This window comes from Mixophyes fleayi, unplaced genomic scaffold (genome assembly GCF_038048845.1).
Source record: "Mixophyes fleayi isolate aMixFle1 unplaced genomic scaffold, aMixFle1.hap1 Scaffold_65, whole genome shotgun sequence".
NCBI lineage: Eukaryota > Metazoa > Chordata > Amphibia > Anura > Limnodynastidae > Mixophyes > Mixophyes fleayi.
In genome coordinates, this window is record NW_027448355.1 from 285,344 (window position 1) to 306,903 (window position 21,560).

Here is a 21,560-nt window from a genome sequence, read left to right on the forward strand (position 1 = left end):
CACATACAGATAATACGGTCACATCCGGGTACACAATGATACAATGACACTCAGTAATAGTTACACATACAGATAATACTGTCACATCCGGGTACACAATGATACAATGACACTCAGTAATAGTTACACATACAGATAATACTGTCACATCCGGGTACACAATGATACAATGACACTCAGTAATAGTTACACATACAGATAATACTGTCACATCCGGGTACACAATGATACAATGACACTCAGTAATAGTTACACATACAGATAATACTGTCACATCCGGGTACACAATGATACAATGACACTCAGTAATAGTTACACATACAGCTAATACTGTCACATCCGGGTACACAATGATACAATGACACTCAGTAATAGTTACACATACAGATAATACTGTCACATCCGGGTACACAATGATACAATGACACTCAGTAATAGTTACACATACAGCTAATACTGTCACATCAGGGTACACAATGATACAATGACACTCAGTAATAGTTACACATACAGCTAATACTGTCACATCCGGGTACACAATGATACAATGACACTCAGTAATAGTTACACATACAGATAATACTGTCACATCCGGGTACACAATGATACAATGACACTCAGTAATAGTTACACATACAGCTAATACTGTCACATCCGGGTACACAATGATAGAATGACACTCAGTAATAGTTACACATACAGCTAATACTGTCACATCCGGGTAGACAATGATACAATGACACTCAGTAATAGTTACACATACAGCTAATACTGTCACATCCGGGTACACAATGATACAATGACACTCAGTAATAGTTACACATACAGCTAATACTGTCACATCAGGGTACACAATGATACAATGACACTCAGTAATAGTTACACATACAGATAATACTGTCACATCCGGGTACACAATGATACAATGACACTCAGTAATAGTTACACATACAGATAATACTGTCACATCCGGGTACACAATGATACAATGACACTCAGTAATAGTTACACATACAGCTAATACTGTCACATCCGGGTACACAATGATACAATGACACTCAGTAATAGTTACACATACAGATAATACTGTCACATCCGGGTACACAATGATACAATGACACTCAGTAATAGTTACACATACAGATAATACTGTCACATCCGGGTACACAATGATACAATGACACTCAGTAATAGTTACACATACAGCTAATACTGTCACATCCGGGTACACAATGATACAATGACACTCAGTAATAGTTACACATACAGATAATACTGTCACATCCGGGTACACAATGATACAATGACACTCAGTAATAGTTACACATACAGATAATACTGTCACATCCGGGTACACAATGATACAATGACACTCAGTAATAGTTACACATACAGATAATACTGTCACATCCGGGTACACAATGATACAATGACACTCAGTAATAGTTACACATACAGATAATACTGTCACATCCGGGTACACAATGATACAATGACACTCAGTAATAGTTACACATACAGCTAATACTGTCACATCCGGGTACACAATGATAGAATCGGTATAATATATTCTATATTTCTGACTCTCCACAGACTCTGAAGATATTTCATCCACTGAGAGAAAACTTCCCAAATCCCTCAATCAAAACAAGAAACGGAAGAAGAGGCGGCACAGGTACCTCACACCCCTCTTGCCCAATTCACCCATCACAGGAAGGAAACAAACTTGTGGGGAGTTTGAATATTATTTTGTTTTTAACACAGATGTAATATAAGTGGACTGATATACATCCCCTTGTTAAAGCACCAGGTTGTTTTGTTATGGTCTGCGTTTCCCGTAACTCCAACGCTTTGTGAGTACGTCAGTCTGAGCTGAATGTAGGCGTGTGGCGACATCTCACCACGTCACGTCCTGTAGCGGTGCGTTGCCGTATGTGGTTTACATGTTTGGCCTTTCTATTCTTCCCAGAACAATTTTCACATCATATCAGCTGGAAGAGCTGGAGAAAGCCTTTAATGAGGCCCATTACCCCGACGTTTATGCTCGTGAGATGCTCGCCATAAAAACGGAGCTCCCGGAGGACAGGATACAGGTAACGTTATGACAGGAAGGAAACGGGAGTTGATGTCAGCGTGGGGTGTGGCTATACAACGTGGGCTGTGGCTATACAACGTGGGCTGTGGCTATACAACGTGGGGTGTGGCTATACAACGTGGGGTGTGGCTATACAACGTGGGGTGTGGCTATACAACGTGGGGTGTGGCTATACAACGTGGGCTGTGGCTATACAACGTGGGCTGTGGCTATACAACGTGGGGTGTGGCTATACAACGTGGGGTGTGGCTATACAACGTGGGCTGTGGCTATACAACGTGGGCTGTGGCTATACAACGTGGGGTGTGGCTATACAACGTGGGATGGGTATATGATGAGGTGTACAAAATAAAATGGACCCTCAGGCATATAGAGGATGGAAAAGGAGAAGCACCATTAATGACCGTATTTCAGAGCTGTCTCCCAGTGTAAGGAAAACAGCTGGATATCTACGCTCCCTGGAATTGTTGGTGTCTACGCATCTTGATTTGTGATTGATTTGAACACGTGGTGTTCGCATTAACAACATTTTTGAGAAGACTTACTTCACTATATGTGGCTATTATCTCTCTTCTATGTGGGGTTGTTGCCTGAAATAGAACTATATATAGAACAAATCTGGTGTTGGACATTGACTTGTATGAAGTGGACTTATTGCCCATATTGTTATGTGAGAAGATATAGCGTCTGAGGATCCACCAGTTTTATTTTTTATTTCTATCTTGTGTGGGTAAATTGGAGCTCATTTGATGTGACAGGGTAGTACATATTACATATTACATAGTACAGCACTCTCGGAAGTATTACGTTTTCATATATGATGAGGTGTGACTATACAATATGTGTGTGACTATACAATATGGGAGCAACTATACAATATGGGGTGTGACTATACAATATGTGTGCGACTATACCATATGAGTTGGGTATATACAATATGGGATGTGACTATACAATATGGGGTGGGTATATACAGGTATGACTATATACAAGTATTCTGCACAACTTTAACTCCTAGCACTAGGGTGTACTGGAACTGTGGGGATTGTAGAAAGGGTATTACACTACACTATCTACAAAATAACAGGCAACAAGTCACAATATCAGATACCAAAAGCCTACCTTTAATGGGGGCCTGACGATTGAGGACAAGGGCACAATGGTGTAGTTCTAACTGCTCTGTAAGAGACCACAAAATGGCCACCTGGGGATTAAATGGACAATTGGAGTCAGACCGGACACAGTCTCAGTCACAAGGTTACCTCCCACTGTTACCAGGCCTAGTACCTAAATTTACTTTTCCCCACAGGCTACTCTTGTATATTGTGCCCACAGGCCTTTAAGCCTGTTTCTAGTGCCCCAATTGAATGCGTACAGGCCCTAGAACAATATACCCAAGTGCCCGGTTCTTATGCCCACTAATGCTGCATGGGCTTAGTGCTCGAATTTGTGCCTACTAGACTTGTACCTCAGAAAATGTGTATGAGAAGAAAGAGTGAAGGTGCGGGCCTGAGAGAGGATTGCCCAAAGGCCTCACCTGTCTCTGACAGCTCATGACACAGGGTCTTCAGCGGTTCCCTTCTTAATCCCGGTGCCGCCCGTCTGTTCTTGATTGCGAAATCTTCTCCGTTGTGGGCACCATTCTCTCTGCTATTTCTCTCTCTGGAATCTTCTCTCTTGATCACCCAGGTTCTCTTCCTCTCTCGCCGCCGAAGGACTGATCAACTGCAGCTTGCAATGGCATTGGCTCATGTCTGTCCTGGTGATCTTTTCACATTATTCCCTAGAGGGGTCTGGTCCAGAGAAATGAAGGGTCAGTATCATGCTCCAGGACATCCTAAGTTTGCATTCTGCACCTCCTGGGAATCTCCACTGTGGATGCTGTATCTGGCTGGGAAGCAACAACTTCTTTAGCAGGTGTGGGTGCCCGCCACTCAGCGACAGTCACATCGGAAGCACCGGCTGATTCTCTCCTAACAGATTCCACAGGGCTCGAGTCCAAAAATATACATGGGTGCAACTTGTTCCTGATGATGCCCCCTGGACTGTTTATTTCCGTCCTCAGGCGATACTTCATAGACGGGGTACCCGGGGCCACTTGTCTCTGCACTACATATGGAAATATCTCCCAGGGTTCACGCAGCTTGTTGTCCGGTCACTTCACTCGGACAAGCACTTTTTGTCCCACATACAGGGGTCCCACAGAACTTTGTTTTGTACTGGGATGTATCTGTGTCCCAATCTGCCACCAGGTCCACTCTTCTTCATTAGGAAAGGTGATTGTCAAGTCCTGTGCTTCTATTTCTGGATGCCCAAAAAGTAGGAAATAGTAGCCAGTGGTGTGGTGAACCTGATTGTTATAGATCCAGACAAGCTCCTGCACAAAATCTGGTCAGCGTCATTTCTGCTTCCCGTCCAAGGTCCTCAACATCTGAAGGAGAGTTTGGTTGAACCGTTCACAGGCTCCATTCTCTTGAGGGTGTAATGGAGTGGTTTGCGACTTCTGCAGCCCATACAGCCGACAGAGACCTTCCATAAGTCCTCCTTGGAAGCAGGCTCCTTTCAGGACAGCCATACTTCCTGATGAAGTGTCCCGTGATGGCCTTGGTGGCTGCTTCAGCTGTCTGATTCCTTGTTGATATTACTACTGTAAACTTGGTGAAGTGATCTGTCATTACCAGGGTGTACCGCTATCCACTGATTGACTTCCCAATCAATACGTAATCCGCCATTAGGGTCTCTAAGGGCCTTCTTATCCAAATGGTCTGGATGGAAGAATGTTGTTCTTCCATTATTTCTTGTAAACCGGGTAAGAAATACTGTCTTCACATCCAATGGTGGGTCCTGGCTGCTCCCAAATGTGGCAACTTGGACGTGTCAGGGTACACCAGAGGATTATTATCTGTGAAGATGACAGTCTGCAGCGTGAGCTATTCTACAAACTTTTACGCCACAGCCCAAACAACTGCCAATAGTTCCAACTTGAGCGAACTTTAGTTGTCCGTATTTCTCAGACTCTCGCAGACTACAGCTTCCATATGCAATCACTCTCTTTTGACTGTCCTGTAGCTAAGCAAACAGTTCCCAGTGCTTGATGACTCATCAGTGTTAAAGGGAATTGGCTTATCAATATCGACATAGGCCAACACAGGGGCTTGAGTCAAGTCTTTCTTGAGCAGCACGAATGCGGCTCCTTGTGGGGCTTCCCATGCCTCTGTCTTTTTCTTGGTTCCAGTAGAGTCCTTGGAGCAGAACATGTAAAGGACCAGCTACCTTGGTAAAAGACTTCATGAACCTCTGGTAGTATCCATCCAAGGCCCTGGTCCTAACACTTTCTACATGACCAGTATGCTGTGCAACTTTAACCCCTAGCACTAAGTGTACTGTAGTACCCTTTCTACAATCACCTCAGTTCCAGGACACCGATCTACAAAATAACAGGCAACAAGTCACAATATCAGATACAAAAGCCTACATTTAATGGGAGCCTGACTCTTGGATCCTGTAATGGGGAAGCACCTCAAAAGCCTAACTTTAATGGGGGACTACCTTCAATGAGGGCAAGGGTAAAATAGAATAGTTCTTACTGGGCTATCAGAGACAACCACAAAATGGACACCTCGGGGTCACAATAACTGGGTATAGAGATGCAGTATGACCATACAATATGAGGTGGGAATAGGATGAGGTATGACTATACAATATTTGGTGGGTATACAGACAAGATATAACTTTACAATATGGGTTTAGGGATAGAGACAACTATACAGAACTGAGTGGTCAAGAACAAGGTCTGGAAATTAATCTAATCAGTACAGAGGATTACCGTGCAGTAAATGGATTTACACAGCGATTAGCTATATGATGGAAAATCAATTTTAAGTTCTAGGCAGACCGGACTATACCGGGGTCTTTTTTTTTTTACAAAATGTTTATATAAGAAATAATGGGGGATATGCTGGACAATTGGGGATCGGTAGGAAAAAGCTTATGATGCAGCACATTAAATTACTCTGATATCCAGAGATAATAACAGAGGCTCTCCGTCATTTTCATTTCATGTGGCTGATTGAAATCTCTTGTTGCACTGAATGAAATATCAGCGCATCTCGTTAATGTGCTAATGACCTCATCATAATCTGGTGTCCTCTGAGACAAGGGCCCCCTCCTCTTCCCCAAGTAATTAGTTAAATGGGAGGAAGTATTTTGTTGGGGAATTGGTGGAGATCGAGGAATAAGTGCAGTATTAATTAGCACGGGTCAATGCTGGGTCTCGGAGCGGAGAAGATTTAATTTCCCAAGGTAGTTCTGGAGCATCGATTCAACTAGAAATTAAGTGATTTTCCAATCACTTATCAGCATGGACTGAAATCTTGATGCCTCAGTTTAGGAACCAAGAGAAGACTGAATCCCTGAATCTTAGAAAAATCATGGGATTTCTATTAGAAATACAAGAATGTATTGATAGACTATACATACATAGATATATACACATTATATATATATATATATATATATATATATATAAATATATATATATATATATATATATATATATATATATATATATATATATATATATACATACATACACACACACACACACACATACACATATGATATATACACACATATGCAATATATATCATGGTGGAGGCCAAATCAAGAACTTCAGGAGAATTTGTGGTCTACAGCTTTGGCCATATTGATCCTATACTGCTATATAATCTGTAACCATTTTTCGGTCAGGTTTGGTTCCAGAATAGACGTGCCAAATGGAGGAAGCGTGAAAAATGCTGGGGCCGGAGCAGCGTGATGGCTGAATACGGTCTGTACGGGGCTATGGTCCGTCACTCTATCCCCCTTCCTGAGTCCATCCTGAAATCTGCCAAAGACGGCATTATGGAATCTTGCGCCCCCTGGCTCCTGGGTAAGGAATGACTTTGTAAAAGGTCTATAAACTGATATAGTTTCTAGATACATATTTCACGCTTTGTACTTTGTATCTTTGGTTCTCGCTCGGTCTTAGCTTTTGGGATTTCTTTCTCCTGTGTATCACTCAGGTTCTGTGAGTCAAACTTTCTTTCATTATATTTTAATCTGCCTCTCTTCCAGGTTCTGTTATGGATTGGCTTCCTTCATACTTCTGTCTCATAGTTACTACTGTCTGTTACCATCTATTACATTCTCTCTGCTGGCCCGATTCTAAGAATTATTAATCTGACCAGGGGGTAAATGTATGAAACTGCACATTTTGCAAGTCGTCGAATATCTGCGACTTTGCAGGGGGAATTTAATGCGGCAATGGCTTTTCAAGGCAAGTTTACCCATCATCATCATTTATTTATATAGCGCCAACATATTCCATAGCGCTTTACAATTGGGGACAAACATAGTAAACTAATAAACAAACTGGGTAAAACAGACAAAGAGGGGAGAAGGCTGCTCACAAGCTTACAGTCTATGGGACTCAAAGTCAAAAATGGGCATTTTCATTTAGTCCTAAGACAGTCTGATGTTTGCACCTAAGCTTACGGCACTATATAATCAGTCTCCCCTGTATCCTCTTCCCCCCCCCCCCAATAGTTTCCCCTCTCCAGTCCCTCCTAAAAATCCTTTTCAATCGGCACTCTACACTGAAGCGTCTCTACACTCCGTGCTCTCCCATTTCCTGGTCCTCTTCTGACAGTTCTTCCTCTCCCGATTACTTTCTATGTAATTTTATGGTAGTCTTCGCTCTCCAGTCTTTTGTATGTTCTTTTCTAGTGCACCATGTCTCCTGTTTCCTCCAGGTGTCCTTTTACAGTACTCCTACGTATAACCTCTTCTGGTAGCACCACGTCACCAGTATACTCCACATGTTCTCTTTAGGTATTGCTAATGCATATCTTCATCTGCTACTACACATAATCAGTGTCCTCTAAATGTCATATTTAGCACCCTCACTCTCCAGGTTCTATTCCAGTACTCTTCCCTTCTAGTCTCCTCTAAGTCCTCTCCTTCTCTTCCTCGATAAGTTTGTTCCAGCACTTCCTGTTCATTCTACTCCGTTGTCATTTTATAACACTCTACCATAGCAATTTTTCAGGACTTCAAACACTAATTGTATATGACGGACCTGGACTCTCGTTCTTCACAGCAGTATTTCACGTCACTTGTTTAGCTTTCTCTCTCGTCCTGACCATCCAGGTTTGGCCAGAGTTGTAATTTAGTTCTCTGTACCAGCAGATGTTTCTATTAAACTTTTCCAACAAATTGGCCGGCCTCTGGCTTCCATTCTCAGTCCGTTTCCTATGCAATCTCGTGTTTGTTTTTCATTGCCAGTACCAGTTTCTCTTCACGCTTTTGTCTCAATATTGAATACTGGATGGACCTGTCCACTCTCTGCCTTCATGTACTGAATGGACAATGTTTGATCTTTTCATTCAGGTTCCTGCAGCTAGTTTTATTTCAGATGGAGGAATGAAATGCAGCATCTTAACTGAATATGAAAGAAGTCAGCTCATTTCATATATTCCTTTAACTACCTTTGCAGTCACTGGATTAAATTTATATCGATTCCTCTTCCACCAGTTCTTGTAATGGGTGTGTGGGATACACAGTCATGGTGTCAGACACTTTACATCTCTGCTCCTCATGGTGTCTTCCAGATTCAGTTACGTTGTTTGAAAATTTTTGGCTCCGGAGTCTCTAGGTTGGTCGACCTGTTTGTGCATCTTTCTTTTATCCTGCATCTCCTAAAGTCTTCTTTGTCTTTGCTGTTTTCAGTTCAAGATGGCCTGTCAATGCCCAGACGATTTTCTAAACCCGAATACCAACAATTCTTTGCAGGGATGCACAAAAAGTCTTTGGAGGCAGCAGATGGGGTACAGCAGCCTGAGCGAGAGGCACCAGCAATTTCCAACCAGCCTGAGATCAACGAGAGGGCAGAGGTTGACCACCCAGCTCCCATCTCCGAGGAGAAGCTGAGAGAGAACAGTATTGCAGCTTTGCGTGCAAGAGCCCAGGAACATAGCGCCAAAGTCCTTCAGAGCACTAACTGCGAGACACCAGCGAGGAAATATGAACGACACGAGGATGAAGAGGTGGAGGAAGCACAGCACCAGGAAGAGCCTAAGGTTTCATTTTAAAAGACTTTGTGCTGGATTCATTTCCCTTCATGGTCGACTGCTCCCAAAAGATGGTCTAGAATCCTGGATCCCACAGAGTACATTGGTTTTTAGACATATGTGTCAGACTTTATCGGTCAGGAATATTCAGAGAATTTCTGGAGCCGACAGGTATTCCTGAGATGGGTGCCAGAATTCCTTCCTGCTGACCACACTCAGTGAGCATCTGATCATTCATGTAAATATTGTACAGAGACACTTAATATTTCATTAGGTTTAACTGTGACTGCTGTGACTCTGTGTAAAATAAACACATATGTACATATTTCTGTCATGTTTTCATACACAGGGTTATGCCAATAACTATGAATGATAAGGTTTCCACAATTCGGCACCGGATATGTATAGATTAATCAGTCACTGGGTGTATGTGCACAGTAACCCTACTCTACGAGGGATTGATGAGGTGTGATGATGGCTACAGCAGCTATTATATCCTTATAGCCACCGCTGCTGCAGGAGTGACATAGGGAAGGAGTAACACACAGTAATGACAAGGACCAATGAAGGACATGTGACTGAGAACCGCCTTATTCCAGCAGTGTTGTAAGAGACATGTACAAGACACAGATAGCAAAAATGGTGTTTATTGGGAAACAAGAGTCCAGATGCAGTACAATAGGCTGAGGGAACGGTCCATGGTCAGTCCACCCACAATGCACCTTGCCTACATCTCCATCTTCTCTCGCTAGTTGGCTGTTTGGTGGTTTTGCTTATTTAAGCGTTTTAGATCCCATTGTCCACCAATCCCAAGTTTGAGCTCCAAATCATGAAACTGCAAAGAGAAGAATTATGTATACACAAGCAGTAAAACCTTCTACATGCAGTCCGAGAATATAAATGTTTGTAGGCCGAGTGATGGGAGTAATAATGACTATATACAGCTGTAAGCAGTGGGTCTGAATGCTGAAACGATGACTCACCTCTCTAAGGCTGCGTCTATGTCCAACACTGATCAGTGTCATCCCCAGCTGCCTGCAGCGCGTGTACAAATCGACCTCTGCGTTCTCACTCAGCGCACTGCTCGCCTCGTCCAGCACTGACACAGGATATAACATTAATATACCAGTACAATGTAATATACAATGTGATGTAAACCTTCAATCCACGACACTGGAGTACCATCAGTTCCTTTCCCCTCCAGTGTGTTACTCAGCCTGTCCCCATTAGTGGCTGGAGCTGGGACAGAGGTCTCTACTACTGCAGATTCTACATATATGTACAGACAAGTGTCCATGCATCTCACCTGCATATTTAGGCTGCAGATAAAAAAGGCGAGAAAAAGCCAAACGCTGCATTTCTCCGGGCGACAACACGTCCGACCTGTACAGACAGAGTCACATAGCACTAAGACCGTGCACACACCGTCACACACGTACAACACGCACCGTCACGCACGTACAACACGCACCGTCACGCACGTACAACACGCACCGTCACGCACGTACAACACGCACCGTCACGCACGTAGAACACGCACCGTCACGCACGTACAACACGCACCGTCACGCACGTACAACACGCACCGTCACGCACGTACAACACGCACCGTCACGCACGTACAACACGCACCGTCACGCACGTACAACACGCACCGTCACGCACGTACAACACGCACCGTCACGCACGTACAACACGCACCGTCACGCACGTACAACACGCACCGTCACGCACGTACAACACGCACCGTCACGCACGTACAACACGCACCGTCACGCACGTACAACACGCACCGTCACGCACGTACAACACGCACCGTCACGCACGTACAACACGCACCGTCACGCACGTACAACACGCACCGTCACGCACGTACAACACGCACCGTCACGCACGTACAACACGCACCGTCACGCACGTACAACACGCACCGTCACGCACGTACAACACGCACCGTCACGCACGTACAACACGCACCGTCACGCACGTACAACACGCACCGTCACGCACGTACAACACGCACCGTCACGCACGTACAACACGCACCGTCACGCACGTACAACACGCACCGTCACGCACCGTCACGCACGTACAACACGCACCGTCACACATGTAGAACACGCACTGTCACACATGTAGAACACGCACTGTCACACACTTACAACACAGACGCCTTACCAGTTCCACTCCACCTTGTGGTCCAGCCCCCGCGTCCTGTTTACCAAAGATGTCTGGAGGAAAAAAAAAAAAGCTCTCAAACACCTCCATGGAGAGACGTGCCTCTATATATCACTGTTATAATGTGACCAGTGCCTCTATATATCACAGTTATAATGTGACCAGTGCCTCTATATACTAGTTATAATGTGACCCAGACCTCTATATAACACAGTTATGTGACCAGTGCCTCTATATACATTTCGTAAATACAAGAAGGCTATATGAGATGAGAGGAATATAGGGGTGCAGCATACATTGAGTGCTGAGGGTGAACAAGTGAAGTAACACATGAGGGATGTGAAGATTGAGATGTATATGGAGAACATGTAGATTACACGTGTGGGAATTAAGAAGCATATGGAAAACACATGCAATACACACGTGACAGGGTTGAGAGGTCTGTGGAAAACACGTGAGGAGTGAAGAGATTAAAGGCGTTTTCCACATCTTACCAGTCCCGACATATCCAATGATCTCAGGATCCTGTCATCATCAACTCCACCTGCGAGGAGAAAGAGAACTGAGCTGCGGTCCTCTGACATCACCTGTATCTTTACTGTCTATAGAGAGACATCACCGGCACATTCACCATCTACGGCCGCGCGTCACCGGCACATTCACAATCTACGGCCGCGCCTCACCCGCACATTCACCATCTACGGCCGCGCGTCACCCGCACATTCACCATCTACTGCCGCGCGTCACCCGCACATTCACCATCTAGGGCCGCGCGTCACCAGCACATTCACCATCTAGGGCCGCGCGTCACCCGCACATTCACCATCTAGGGCCGCGCGTCACCCGCACATTCACCATCTACGGCCGCGCGTCACCCGCACATTCACCATGTACGGCCGCGCGTCACCCGCACATTCACCATGTACGGCCGCGCGTCACCCGCACATTCACCATCTAGGGCCGCGCGTCACCCGCACATTCACCATCTAGGGCCGCGCGTCACCAGCACATTCACCATCTAGGGCCGCGCGTCACCCGCACATTCACCATCTACGGCCGCGCGTCACCCGCACATTCACCATCTACGGGCGCTCGTCACCCGCACATTCACCATGTACGGCCGCGCGTCACCCGCACATTCACCATGTACGGCCGCGCGTCACCAGCACATTCACCATCTACGGCCGCTCGTCACCCGCACATTCACAATCTACGGCCGCGCGTCACCGGCACATTCACAATCTACGGCCGCGCGTCACCCGCACATTCACCATCTACGGCCGCGCGTCACCCGCGCATTCACAATCTACGGCCGCGCGTCACCGGCACATTCACAATCTACGGCCGCGCGTCACCGGCACATTCACCATCTACGGCCGCGCGTCACCGGCACATTCACAATCTACGGCCGCGCGTCACCGGCACATTCACAATCTACGGCCGCGCGTCACCGGCACATTCACCATCTACGGCCGCGCGTCACCGGCACATTCACCATCTACGGCCGCGCGTCACCGGCACATTCACCATCTACGGCCGCGCGTCACCCGCACATTCACCATCTACGGCCGCGCGTCACCCGCACATTCACCATCTACGGCCGCGCGTCACCGGCACATTCACCATCTACGGCCGCGCGTCACCAGCACATTCACCATCTACGGCCGCGCCTCACCCGCACATTCACCATCTACGGCCGCGCGTCACCAGCACATTCACCATCTACGGCCGCGCCTCACCCGCACATTCACCATCTACGGCCGCGCGTCACCAGCACATTCACCATCTACGGCCGCGCGTCACCAGCACATTCACCATCTACGGCCGCGCGTCACCAGCACATTCACCATCTACGGCCGCGCCTCACCCGCACATTCACCATCTACGGCCGCGCCTCACCCGCACATTCACCATCTACGGCCGCGCGTCACCAGCACATTCACCATCTAGGGCCGCGCGTCACCCGCACATTCACCATCTACGGCCGCGCGTCACCCGCACATTCACCATCTACGGCCGCGCGTCACCCGCACATTCACCATCTACGGCCGCTCGTCACCCGCACATTCACCATCTACGGCCGCGCGTCACCCGCACATTCACCATCTACGGCCGCGCGTCACCCGCACATTCACCATATACGGCCGCGCGTCACCCGCACATTCACCATCTACGGCCGCTCGTCACCCCGCACATTCACCATCTACGGCCGCGCGTCACCCGCACATTCACCATCTACGGCCGCTCGTCACCCGCACATTCACCATCTACGGCCGCTCGTCACCCGCACATTCACCATATACGGCCGCGCGTCACCCGCACATTCACCATCTACGGGCGCACGTCACCCGCACATTCACCATCTACGGGCGCGCGTCACCCGCACATTCACCATCTACGGCCGCGCGTCACCCGCACATTCACCATCTACGGCCGCGCGTCACCCGCACATTCACCATCTACGGCCGCGCGTCACCCGCACATTCACCATATACGGCCGCGCGTCACCCGCACATTCACCATCTACGGCCGCTCGTCACCCGCACATTCACCATCTACGGCCGCTCGTCACCCGCACATTCACCATATACGATTGCACGTCACCCCAACATTCACTATCTACGGGCGCTTGTCACCCGCACCATCTATACATATAACGGTAGTATGAAATACATGAAGGTGTTCGGGGGGCTCCTCTGATGATCCAGTGTGGAAGTGACTGATTGGTTACAGGGATTGTTGGTAACCTATGATAGTTGTCACACCTTGTGCAATTAAAGGGACAGGTCTTATAAAGCTATACGAGCCAATAAACATAATTATTACTGAAATCCTGCTTGTTCGGGTGACAGGTAAGACTCCATCGACCGGGTGTCCTGTGGGCCCAGCGTCTCTCTCCACTACCCAGCAGTCCTGAGTAACTGGTCAGGAGAGTCAGACCATTATTAAGCGTCGGGGGGGGGGGGTTGTTTTATGAACCTTGGTGCAAGTGGACATTCATTCACATAACATACGGCAATACAAACACTATGAGGGACAGCAGTACTACCATGTGAGGTCTAGTTGGGCAATGACGACATTTACAAGCCGGCTTTAGTCTAGACTGTGGGCACAAGTGCTTCAAGCCCAGGGACGGGACGTTGTTTCCAGGTCCATGGCAGACAGACATTCAGAAAGTAAAAAGATGGTGTGAGATGGAGCAAGGAGATGTGTGTCTGGGTAACAAAGGTCAGTAGCCACAGAGATATCTCTTACCAGAATTTGGATAAATCTCTTTCAACGGGTAAATGACCTAAAACAAAAAACATTTGTTGAAGAGAATTCACAAACATCTTTTCCTAAAGAATTCCACAATTTCTTCCTACAATCTATTTAATAACATGGTATTAACCAATATTTCACAATACTAAAAAACTAGATTTTATACTTACGTTAACTCCTTTTCTCTTACTCCATTGGGGGACACTGGACATTGGGGTATTCAGTGAAGTATAAGAGCGAGGGCAGCTCCTCTCCTTCCTCCTCCATACACCCCAGCTGTCAGATCCGAATCGGTTATCTTCTAACTAAGCCCCGCAGAACAGAGTAACATAAAGATAAGGAGAGGAGACCAAAGAGGAGGTGTCCAATGTCCTCCAATGGAGTAAGAGAAAATGATTTAAAGCAAGTATTTAACTCTAGTTTTCTCTGTCCTCCTATTGGGTGACCCCGGATATTGGGGACATCCCCAAGCTATATTTACGGGAGGAATTTACGTTTCGAAGAGGCGATGCAAAGCACCTTCCTCCCGAAACTGGCATCCTTAGATGCAAACACATTAAACCTGTACAATCAGGTAAATGTGTCAATTGAGGACCAGGTGGCAACCTGACACAGCTGCCCAAGAGGCCCCCACCGACCTGGACAATCTCTGGAACAGGAAGCCCTGCCCCCCTGATGGATTACTGACGTGATCCATCTTGCAATAGATACCCTTGGATGCTGGTTAACCCTTCTTATGGGCCTCCTATAGGACCAAAAGGCTTTCTGTCTTGCAAATACCCTTGGTCCTTTGGACAAAGGTCCACACTCTTACCACATCCAGATACTGAAGAGAATTTTCTTCCTCTGGAGACTTATTGTGGACCAAAGCTGGAATAACTATGTCCTGGTTAAGGTGAAACTTTGAAATCACCTTAGGCTGACATGAGGGTCTGGTCCGAAGGACCGACCTATCTTTATGAAAAATCAGAAGAGACAAGGCTGCCAATTCTCCCCGTTGAAATAGCTAAAAGAAAAACGGTCTACCAATATGACCTGGCTGGACAGGCAAAGGTGTGACTTGTTCCCCTTGGAGAGCAGCTCCAACTGAAACCGCCTGGCATGAAATTGAGCAAATGGGATCGTCTCGAACGTTGACACCATTCTACCTATGACTTTCATGCAGAAAAGAATGGACGTCTGTCTGTGAACTAAACCATACTATAGTTTGTAACGATGAGACCTTGTCCACTGGTAAGAACATCCTTTTGTTTCAGGGTGTCGAAACATAGGTCCAAAAAAATCATCCATTGAGACGGAATTAAATTGGAATTTTGGAGATTTAGAATCCATCCATGGGATTCTAAAGTCTGATTAGTTTCAAGCGCGTGAGCGTGGAGAATGGCTGTTGAATCTGCCTTTATTAAAAGGTCATCCAAATGGGGAATAACCTTTTTTCCCCTGGTCCATAACAGTGCTGCCATGACGGCCATAATTTTGGCAAAAACCCTTGGGGCTGTAGCCAGCCCAAAGGGAAGCGCCCGAAATTGAAAGTAGTGAGAGTAAATGGCAAACCTAAGAAGGCAATGATGTCCTTCCCAAATAGACACGTGAAGATATACATCCTTGTGATCCAAGGACACCATATACTTGTTTCTTTCCATGCCGTTCACCACTGATCATAGAGACTCCATCTTTAATCTGTCCATCCAGAACTGGGTCTTCAGCGCCTTCAGATTCAATATGTGCCTGAATGAACCGTCTGGTTTCTGGACCAGAAAAAGGTTTGAATAAAAACAAAGTTCTTTGATGATCCGGGACAGGAGAACCACTCCTGAGCCAATTGGAGCCTGAAAAGTCCCTCGCATGGCAAGGCGCTTGGTCTTGTCTGCGGGCAGCCTGTAGTGAAAAATCTTCTGGCTGTGGGTCCGAGGAGGTCTATAATGTATCCCTCTGCCACAATCCCTCTTACCTAGGCATCCGTGGTGGACTCCATCCACTGGTCCAGGAAAAGAAGCAAACAGGCTCCCATCACAGAAGATTCTATTTGGGCAGAATGTCCGCCATGCTGAGGATTTGTCAGGGAGCCTAGCCCCTGGGCGTTTGGGACCCCAGGCTTGTCTACCCCCTCTGTGCCGATCTCTTACCGGAAATCTGGCCCGGGAAGGACTCCTCTCCAGAGTACAGGAGAGTCGAGCAATCTCAGCAATAGCACTGGCTAAAGATTTAGCCCAGATGGGCTCATCCATATCAGTACCCGGGATCTCAGACACGCACAGCAACAGAACCTCAGGCTGTGCATAGGACCTCTGTGCCTGACTGCCCCAAAGGTAACTTAACATGGCACTTGCAAAACATAAACATTTTTACTGATGTCATTTTTACAGCCTTAGCTCTGGAAGGACTCCCCTTACCAGACTTAGCAGAAAGGCAGATAATAAAGTAAACCACAAACAAAACACTTATCAATACAAAGAAAGTGAACCTGTGTAGCAGACCTAAGTCCAATAAACAGTTAACATCACTCACCCTACTCATGACACCGGTTAGTATGGAGGGAGAGAAGGCTGAACAGGACCGCTTCTTCTGGCATGCATCAATCACAGTGAAAGAGTATGTCAAGGAGGTCTAAGGGTCACCTTATGAAGGAACATACCCCCCACCCACCAAAAAAATGTCCGCTTTCCCAAGGGACATCCCTTTCCACCAAATTAGTGCCTAGCAAGGGGAGTCAGAGTAACCCCTGCCTGACCTGGCCCAAGGGCTAATATATTTCAGTCATTAATCAACGGTCCAATGTTGTAGCAATGTATCAGGTGAATCACATTTAACCTAATATAGCAGTGCTATAATGTATATAGTATATTTCTATAAATTACAATAAATTACAATATTACAATAAATTTTTATTGAATTTTTGCAAGATAATAACAAAAACAGGAAACAAAGAAAGGAGCAGAAGACCACAACTGGGGGAAATGAGCTGTAAGTTACAATAAAAGTACATCAGAGAGCACGGATGGGCCATTTAATCAGGGGAGAAGAAGCTGAAGACGTGTATTGGACACCCATGGTCTCCGTGGCATAAGTCTTTGGCAATGATCACAGAAATAGAAGGAGGGGTCGCAGATGTCCTGTATTGGACAATTGCGATAAGAATATGTCCCATAACATCTCTTATGATGCTGGAGGTGTGTAAAAGAGTTAATGGCACATTCACAACATGATGAATTACGACAAAGATTTCAGGCCACAGGTTTTGTATCTTTGGATAGCTCCAGAAAATATGATAAAGACTCCAACAAAATTTAGAAACATTAGGCAGAATTCAGGTGTCAGATACATTCTATACTTAAGTTTCCGAACGATTGATGCATTTGGACATCTTCAAAACATTTTAGAAAATACAGTCACAGGCCTCCTCCATCAAGGACATTTGGAGATCCAATGTGCTTCTAGAGAGGGTACGTGGTGATAAGCGTAGACTAATGGAAGGAGGAGGTTTCATCAGAACGGACAGGAAGAAGTCCTGAGATTAAATCCAGTGTCTGAATTGTAAACATTTGGGTAGGGATATTACACTGTTCACAAAGTAAATCAGAGCCTTACCCTCCAGTAGGTTATGAATCTTAATCACACCCTGATTGTGCCAAAATGATAGTTGTAAGTTTGGGATCAATCGAAAGATGAGAAGGTGGGAGAGTAAAATCATTAGTTAGCGGTAACATTTCATCCCAGGCCGTGAGTTCCATATGGTTCTTAATGGAGCGGCTGCCAAAGGCATTTGTTTTATATCCACCCATATAAGATCGTCTAGAGGACAAGAGTGGGATACATGTCTCTCAATGGTTACTCATGGTTTGGGTGGGCCAGTACCAGATCTGAACCAAAAGGCAGGCAATTTGATACAATTTAGATTAGGTGCCGCTAGTCCGTCTTTCATCTTAGATCAAGCCATTTACTCTGTTTGCTAATCTAGGGCACTTGCCTACAAATGAAGGTAAATGATACAACATAAAACTTAAGAATTTGGTGGGGAACTAAGTAAGGAATGGATCAAAAGAGGTACAAAATTTTGGGAAGCATCATTTTCACTGCTGCTACTCTACCTAACCACAAGATCGCGAAACTAGCCCACATTGTTGTGAGAGATGTGAAGTGGTGTAAAAGGACAGAGTAATTACTATTAATTATGTCTGAGGGGTTTCTGCATATGCAAACCCCTAAGTCAGTGGTTCCCAAACTTTTGCAGTTCGCTGCACCCTTAGAGTCTCCAAATTTTTTCAAGGCACCCCTCCACAATAATTATTGAGCAGTCCTGTTTTAGAAGTAGTTGGGTCAAAAAAATTTAATAAGTATTTAGGTCAGGACAGAAATACTTATTTAGTTGTATGTAAAAATGCCACCTCTGCATCCAGACACTCTGCCCTCAGGCACACTGCCCCCTCTGCATCCAGACACTCTGCCCCCTCTGCATCCAGACACTCTGCCCCCTCTGCATCCAGACACAATGCCCCCTCTGCATCCAGACACTCTGCCCCCTCTGCATCCAGACACACTGCCCCCTCTGCATCCAGACACACTGCCCCCTCTGCATCCAGACACTCTGCCCCCTCTGCATCCAGACACTCTGCCCCCTCTGCATCCAGACACACTGCCCCCTCTGCATCCAGACACACTGCCCCCTCTGCATCCAGACACTCTGCCCCCTCTGCATCCAGACACACTGCCCCCTCTGCATCCAGACACTCTGCCCTCAGGCACACTGCCCCCTCTGCATCCAGACACTCTGCCCTCAGGCACACTGCCCCCTCTGCATCCAGACACACTGCCCCCTCTGCATCCAGATACTCTGCCCCCTCTGCATCCAGACACTCTGCCCTCAGGCACACTGCCCCCTCTGCATCCAGACACACTGCCCCCTCTGCATCCAGATACTCTGCCCCCTCTGCATCCAGACACAATGCCCCCTCTGCATCCAGACACAATGCCCCCTCTGTCACGCTGTCCCCCCTCCTCTGCTCTCTGTCACGCTGTCCCCCCTCCTCTGCTCTCTGTCACGTTGTCCCCCCTCCTCTGCCCTCTCTCACGATGTCTCCCTCCTCTGTCCTCTCTCACGCTGTCCCCCTCCTCTGCCCCTCTCAGGCTGTGTCCCCCTCCACTGCCCCTCTCAGGCTGTGTCCCCCCTCCACTGCCCCTCACGCTGTGTCCCCCCTCCACTGCCCCTCTCACGCTGTCGATATTCAGTGACAGCTGCGGGAGAGAGGAGTCTGCTGGGTCCTGGCGCTGCGCGGATTGGTAAGTTTATGTGCTCTTTGTTTTTTCCTAAAGCTGGCTCACGGCACCCCAGTGACAGCGCCGCGGCACCCCTGGGAGCCGCTGCGCACACTTTGGGAACCGCCGCCCTAAGTAATTAAAGAGGGCTTGCAGGGCTTTAATAGCCAAGACTTCGGATTTATTAAGTTTATAATAGGACACTGTGGTTGGATCACGTACAAATAATATTTGATATATAATATTGAATATTAGATATTTATTTTAATTAGGGGTGCAAGGCACCTCTGTACATCATTGCAAATGTACATATTCTTGATACTGTGTTATATGATTGTATTAGAAATGTACTGATTTCTGATACAATAGGGAAATGTTGGAGGAAATTCGCTTTGTAACCTCTGAAGGCAGACTAATCATGCTAATTAAGTTTTTTCCTGTGAAGTGACCAACACAGCAGGAGGCCGTTCCCTTTCAGTCCTGTGTAGGTTTTCTTCCTGTATCTTAGAACCTGTCTGAGCAATGTAGATTCAATATACAAGTAATTTAGGATATCACAGAATTGTGAGTTTTGTAGGTTAAATTGTGTTTAATGCAAGATTCATCATCAACATTCATTTATATAGCGCCAGCAGATTCTGTAGCGCTTTACAATTGGGAACAAACATTAATAAGACAATACTAGGTAATACATACAGACAGAGAGGTAAGAGGACCCTGCTCGCAAGCTTACAATCTATAGGACAATGGGAGTTAGAAACACAAGGGCGTGTGCTACATCATATTGCACACTGAACCAGCTAGAATGCAAAGGTAAAAGTATTGAGTGGGCTGTGTGATCAGTCACACAGCAATGTTGGTCAGAGGGTTGTTGTCTTGTGTTAGCTGTGTAGAGGGTGGTAATAGGGTAATCTAGGGAGATTAAGATGTTGGTTGAGGAATATCATAAGCTTGTCTGAAGAGGTGGGTTTTCAGAGAACGCTTGAAGGTTTGGAGACCAGAGGAAAGACTTACTGTGCGAGGGAGGGAATTCCACAAAGTAGGTGCAGCCCGGAAAAAGTCCTGTAACCGGGAATGGGAGGATGTGATGAGATTGGAAGAGAGACGCAGATTTTGTGCAGAACGGAGGTGTCGAATGAGGAGATATTTTGAGACCAGTGAGGAGATGTATGTTGGTGCAATTTATATTGGATTAGTTGAAACACAGGCAACCAATGTAGAGACTGACAGAGTGGCTCAGCAGAGGAATAACGGTTTGTAAGGAAAATCAATCTAGCCGCAGCGTGCAAAACAGATTGTAGGGGTTCAAGTCTGACTTTGGGAAGACCAGTAAGGAGGGAATTGCAATAGTCGATAGGGAGATGATGAGTGTATGAATTAAGATTTTTGCGGTGTCTTGTGTCAGATATGTGCGTATTCTGGAAATGTTCTTTAGGTGTATGTAACATGATTTAGATATAGAGTTGATGTGGGGAATAAACGACAGTTATGAATCAAGGATTACACCTAGGCAACGAGCTTGCGGGGTGGGATTTATGGTCATGTTATCAACAGAAATAGAAATGTCAGGCAGGAAGCTTCTGTTTTTGGGTGGGAATATTATTAATTCAGTTTTTGAAAGACTGAGTTTGAGTTGCCAAGAAGACATCCAAGATGAAATGGCA

The 21,560-nt window shown here is 46.3% G+C and overlaps 2 protein-coding genes across 7 annotated transcripts in view; one reads left to right on the top strand and one right to left on the bottom strand.

The window, feature by feature from the left end:
• The window catches only part of VSX2 (visual system homeobox 2), a 36,331-nt gene extending 26,802 nt beyond the window's left edge, over positions 1–9,529 (top strand). The window contains exons 2-5 of one of the 2 annotated variants that reach the window (XM_075194585.1): positions 1,594–1,675; positions 1,970–2,093; positions 6,845–7,025; positions 8,864–9,529. In XM_075194585.1, coding sequence (XP_075050686.1) covers positions 1,594–1,675; positions 1,970–2,093; positions 6,845–7,025; positions 8,864–9,225 — 749 coding nt within the window. In that variant the 3' untranslated portion in view covers positions 9,226–9,529. The remainder of the gene's footprint in view (positions 1–1,593; positions 1,676–1,969; positions 2,094–6,844; positions 7,026–8,863) is intronic. The other variant, XM_075194586.1, reaches the window with a different exon arrangement.
• A 306-nt stretch (positions 9,530–9,835) lies between these two features.
• ABCD4 (ATP binding cassette subfamily D member 4) overlaps positions 9,836–21,560 on the bottom strand; it is a 33,331-nt gene continuing 21,606 nt past the window's right edge. For 3 of the 5 annotated variants that reach the window (XM_075194582.1, XM_075194581.1, XM_075194580.1), the window contains 6 exons: positions 14,638–14,674; positions 11,877–11,926; positions 11,383–11,435; positions 10,511–10,587; positions 10,188–10,303; positions 9,836–10,039 (listed from right to left, as the gene is read on the bottom strand). In XM_075194582.1, the coding sequence (XP_075050683.1) occupies positions 9,953–10,039; positions 10,188–10,303; positions 10,511–10,587; positions 11,383–11,435; positions 11,877–11,926; positions 14,638–14,674 (420 nt within the window). In that variant the 3' untranslated portion in view covers positions 9,836–9,952. Of the gene's footprint in view, positions 10,040–10,187; positions 10,304–10,510; positions 10,588–11,382; positions 11,436–11,876; positions 11,927–14,637; positions 14,675–20,702; positions 20,959–21,560 lie in introns of those variants that run through there. The other 2 variants (XM_075194584.1, XM_075194583.1) reach the window with 2 other exon arrangements.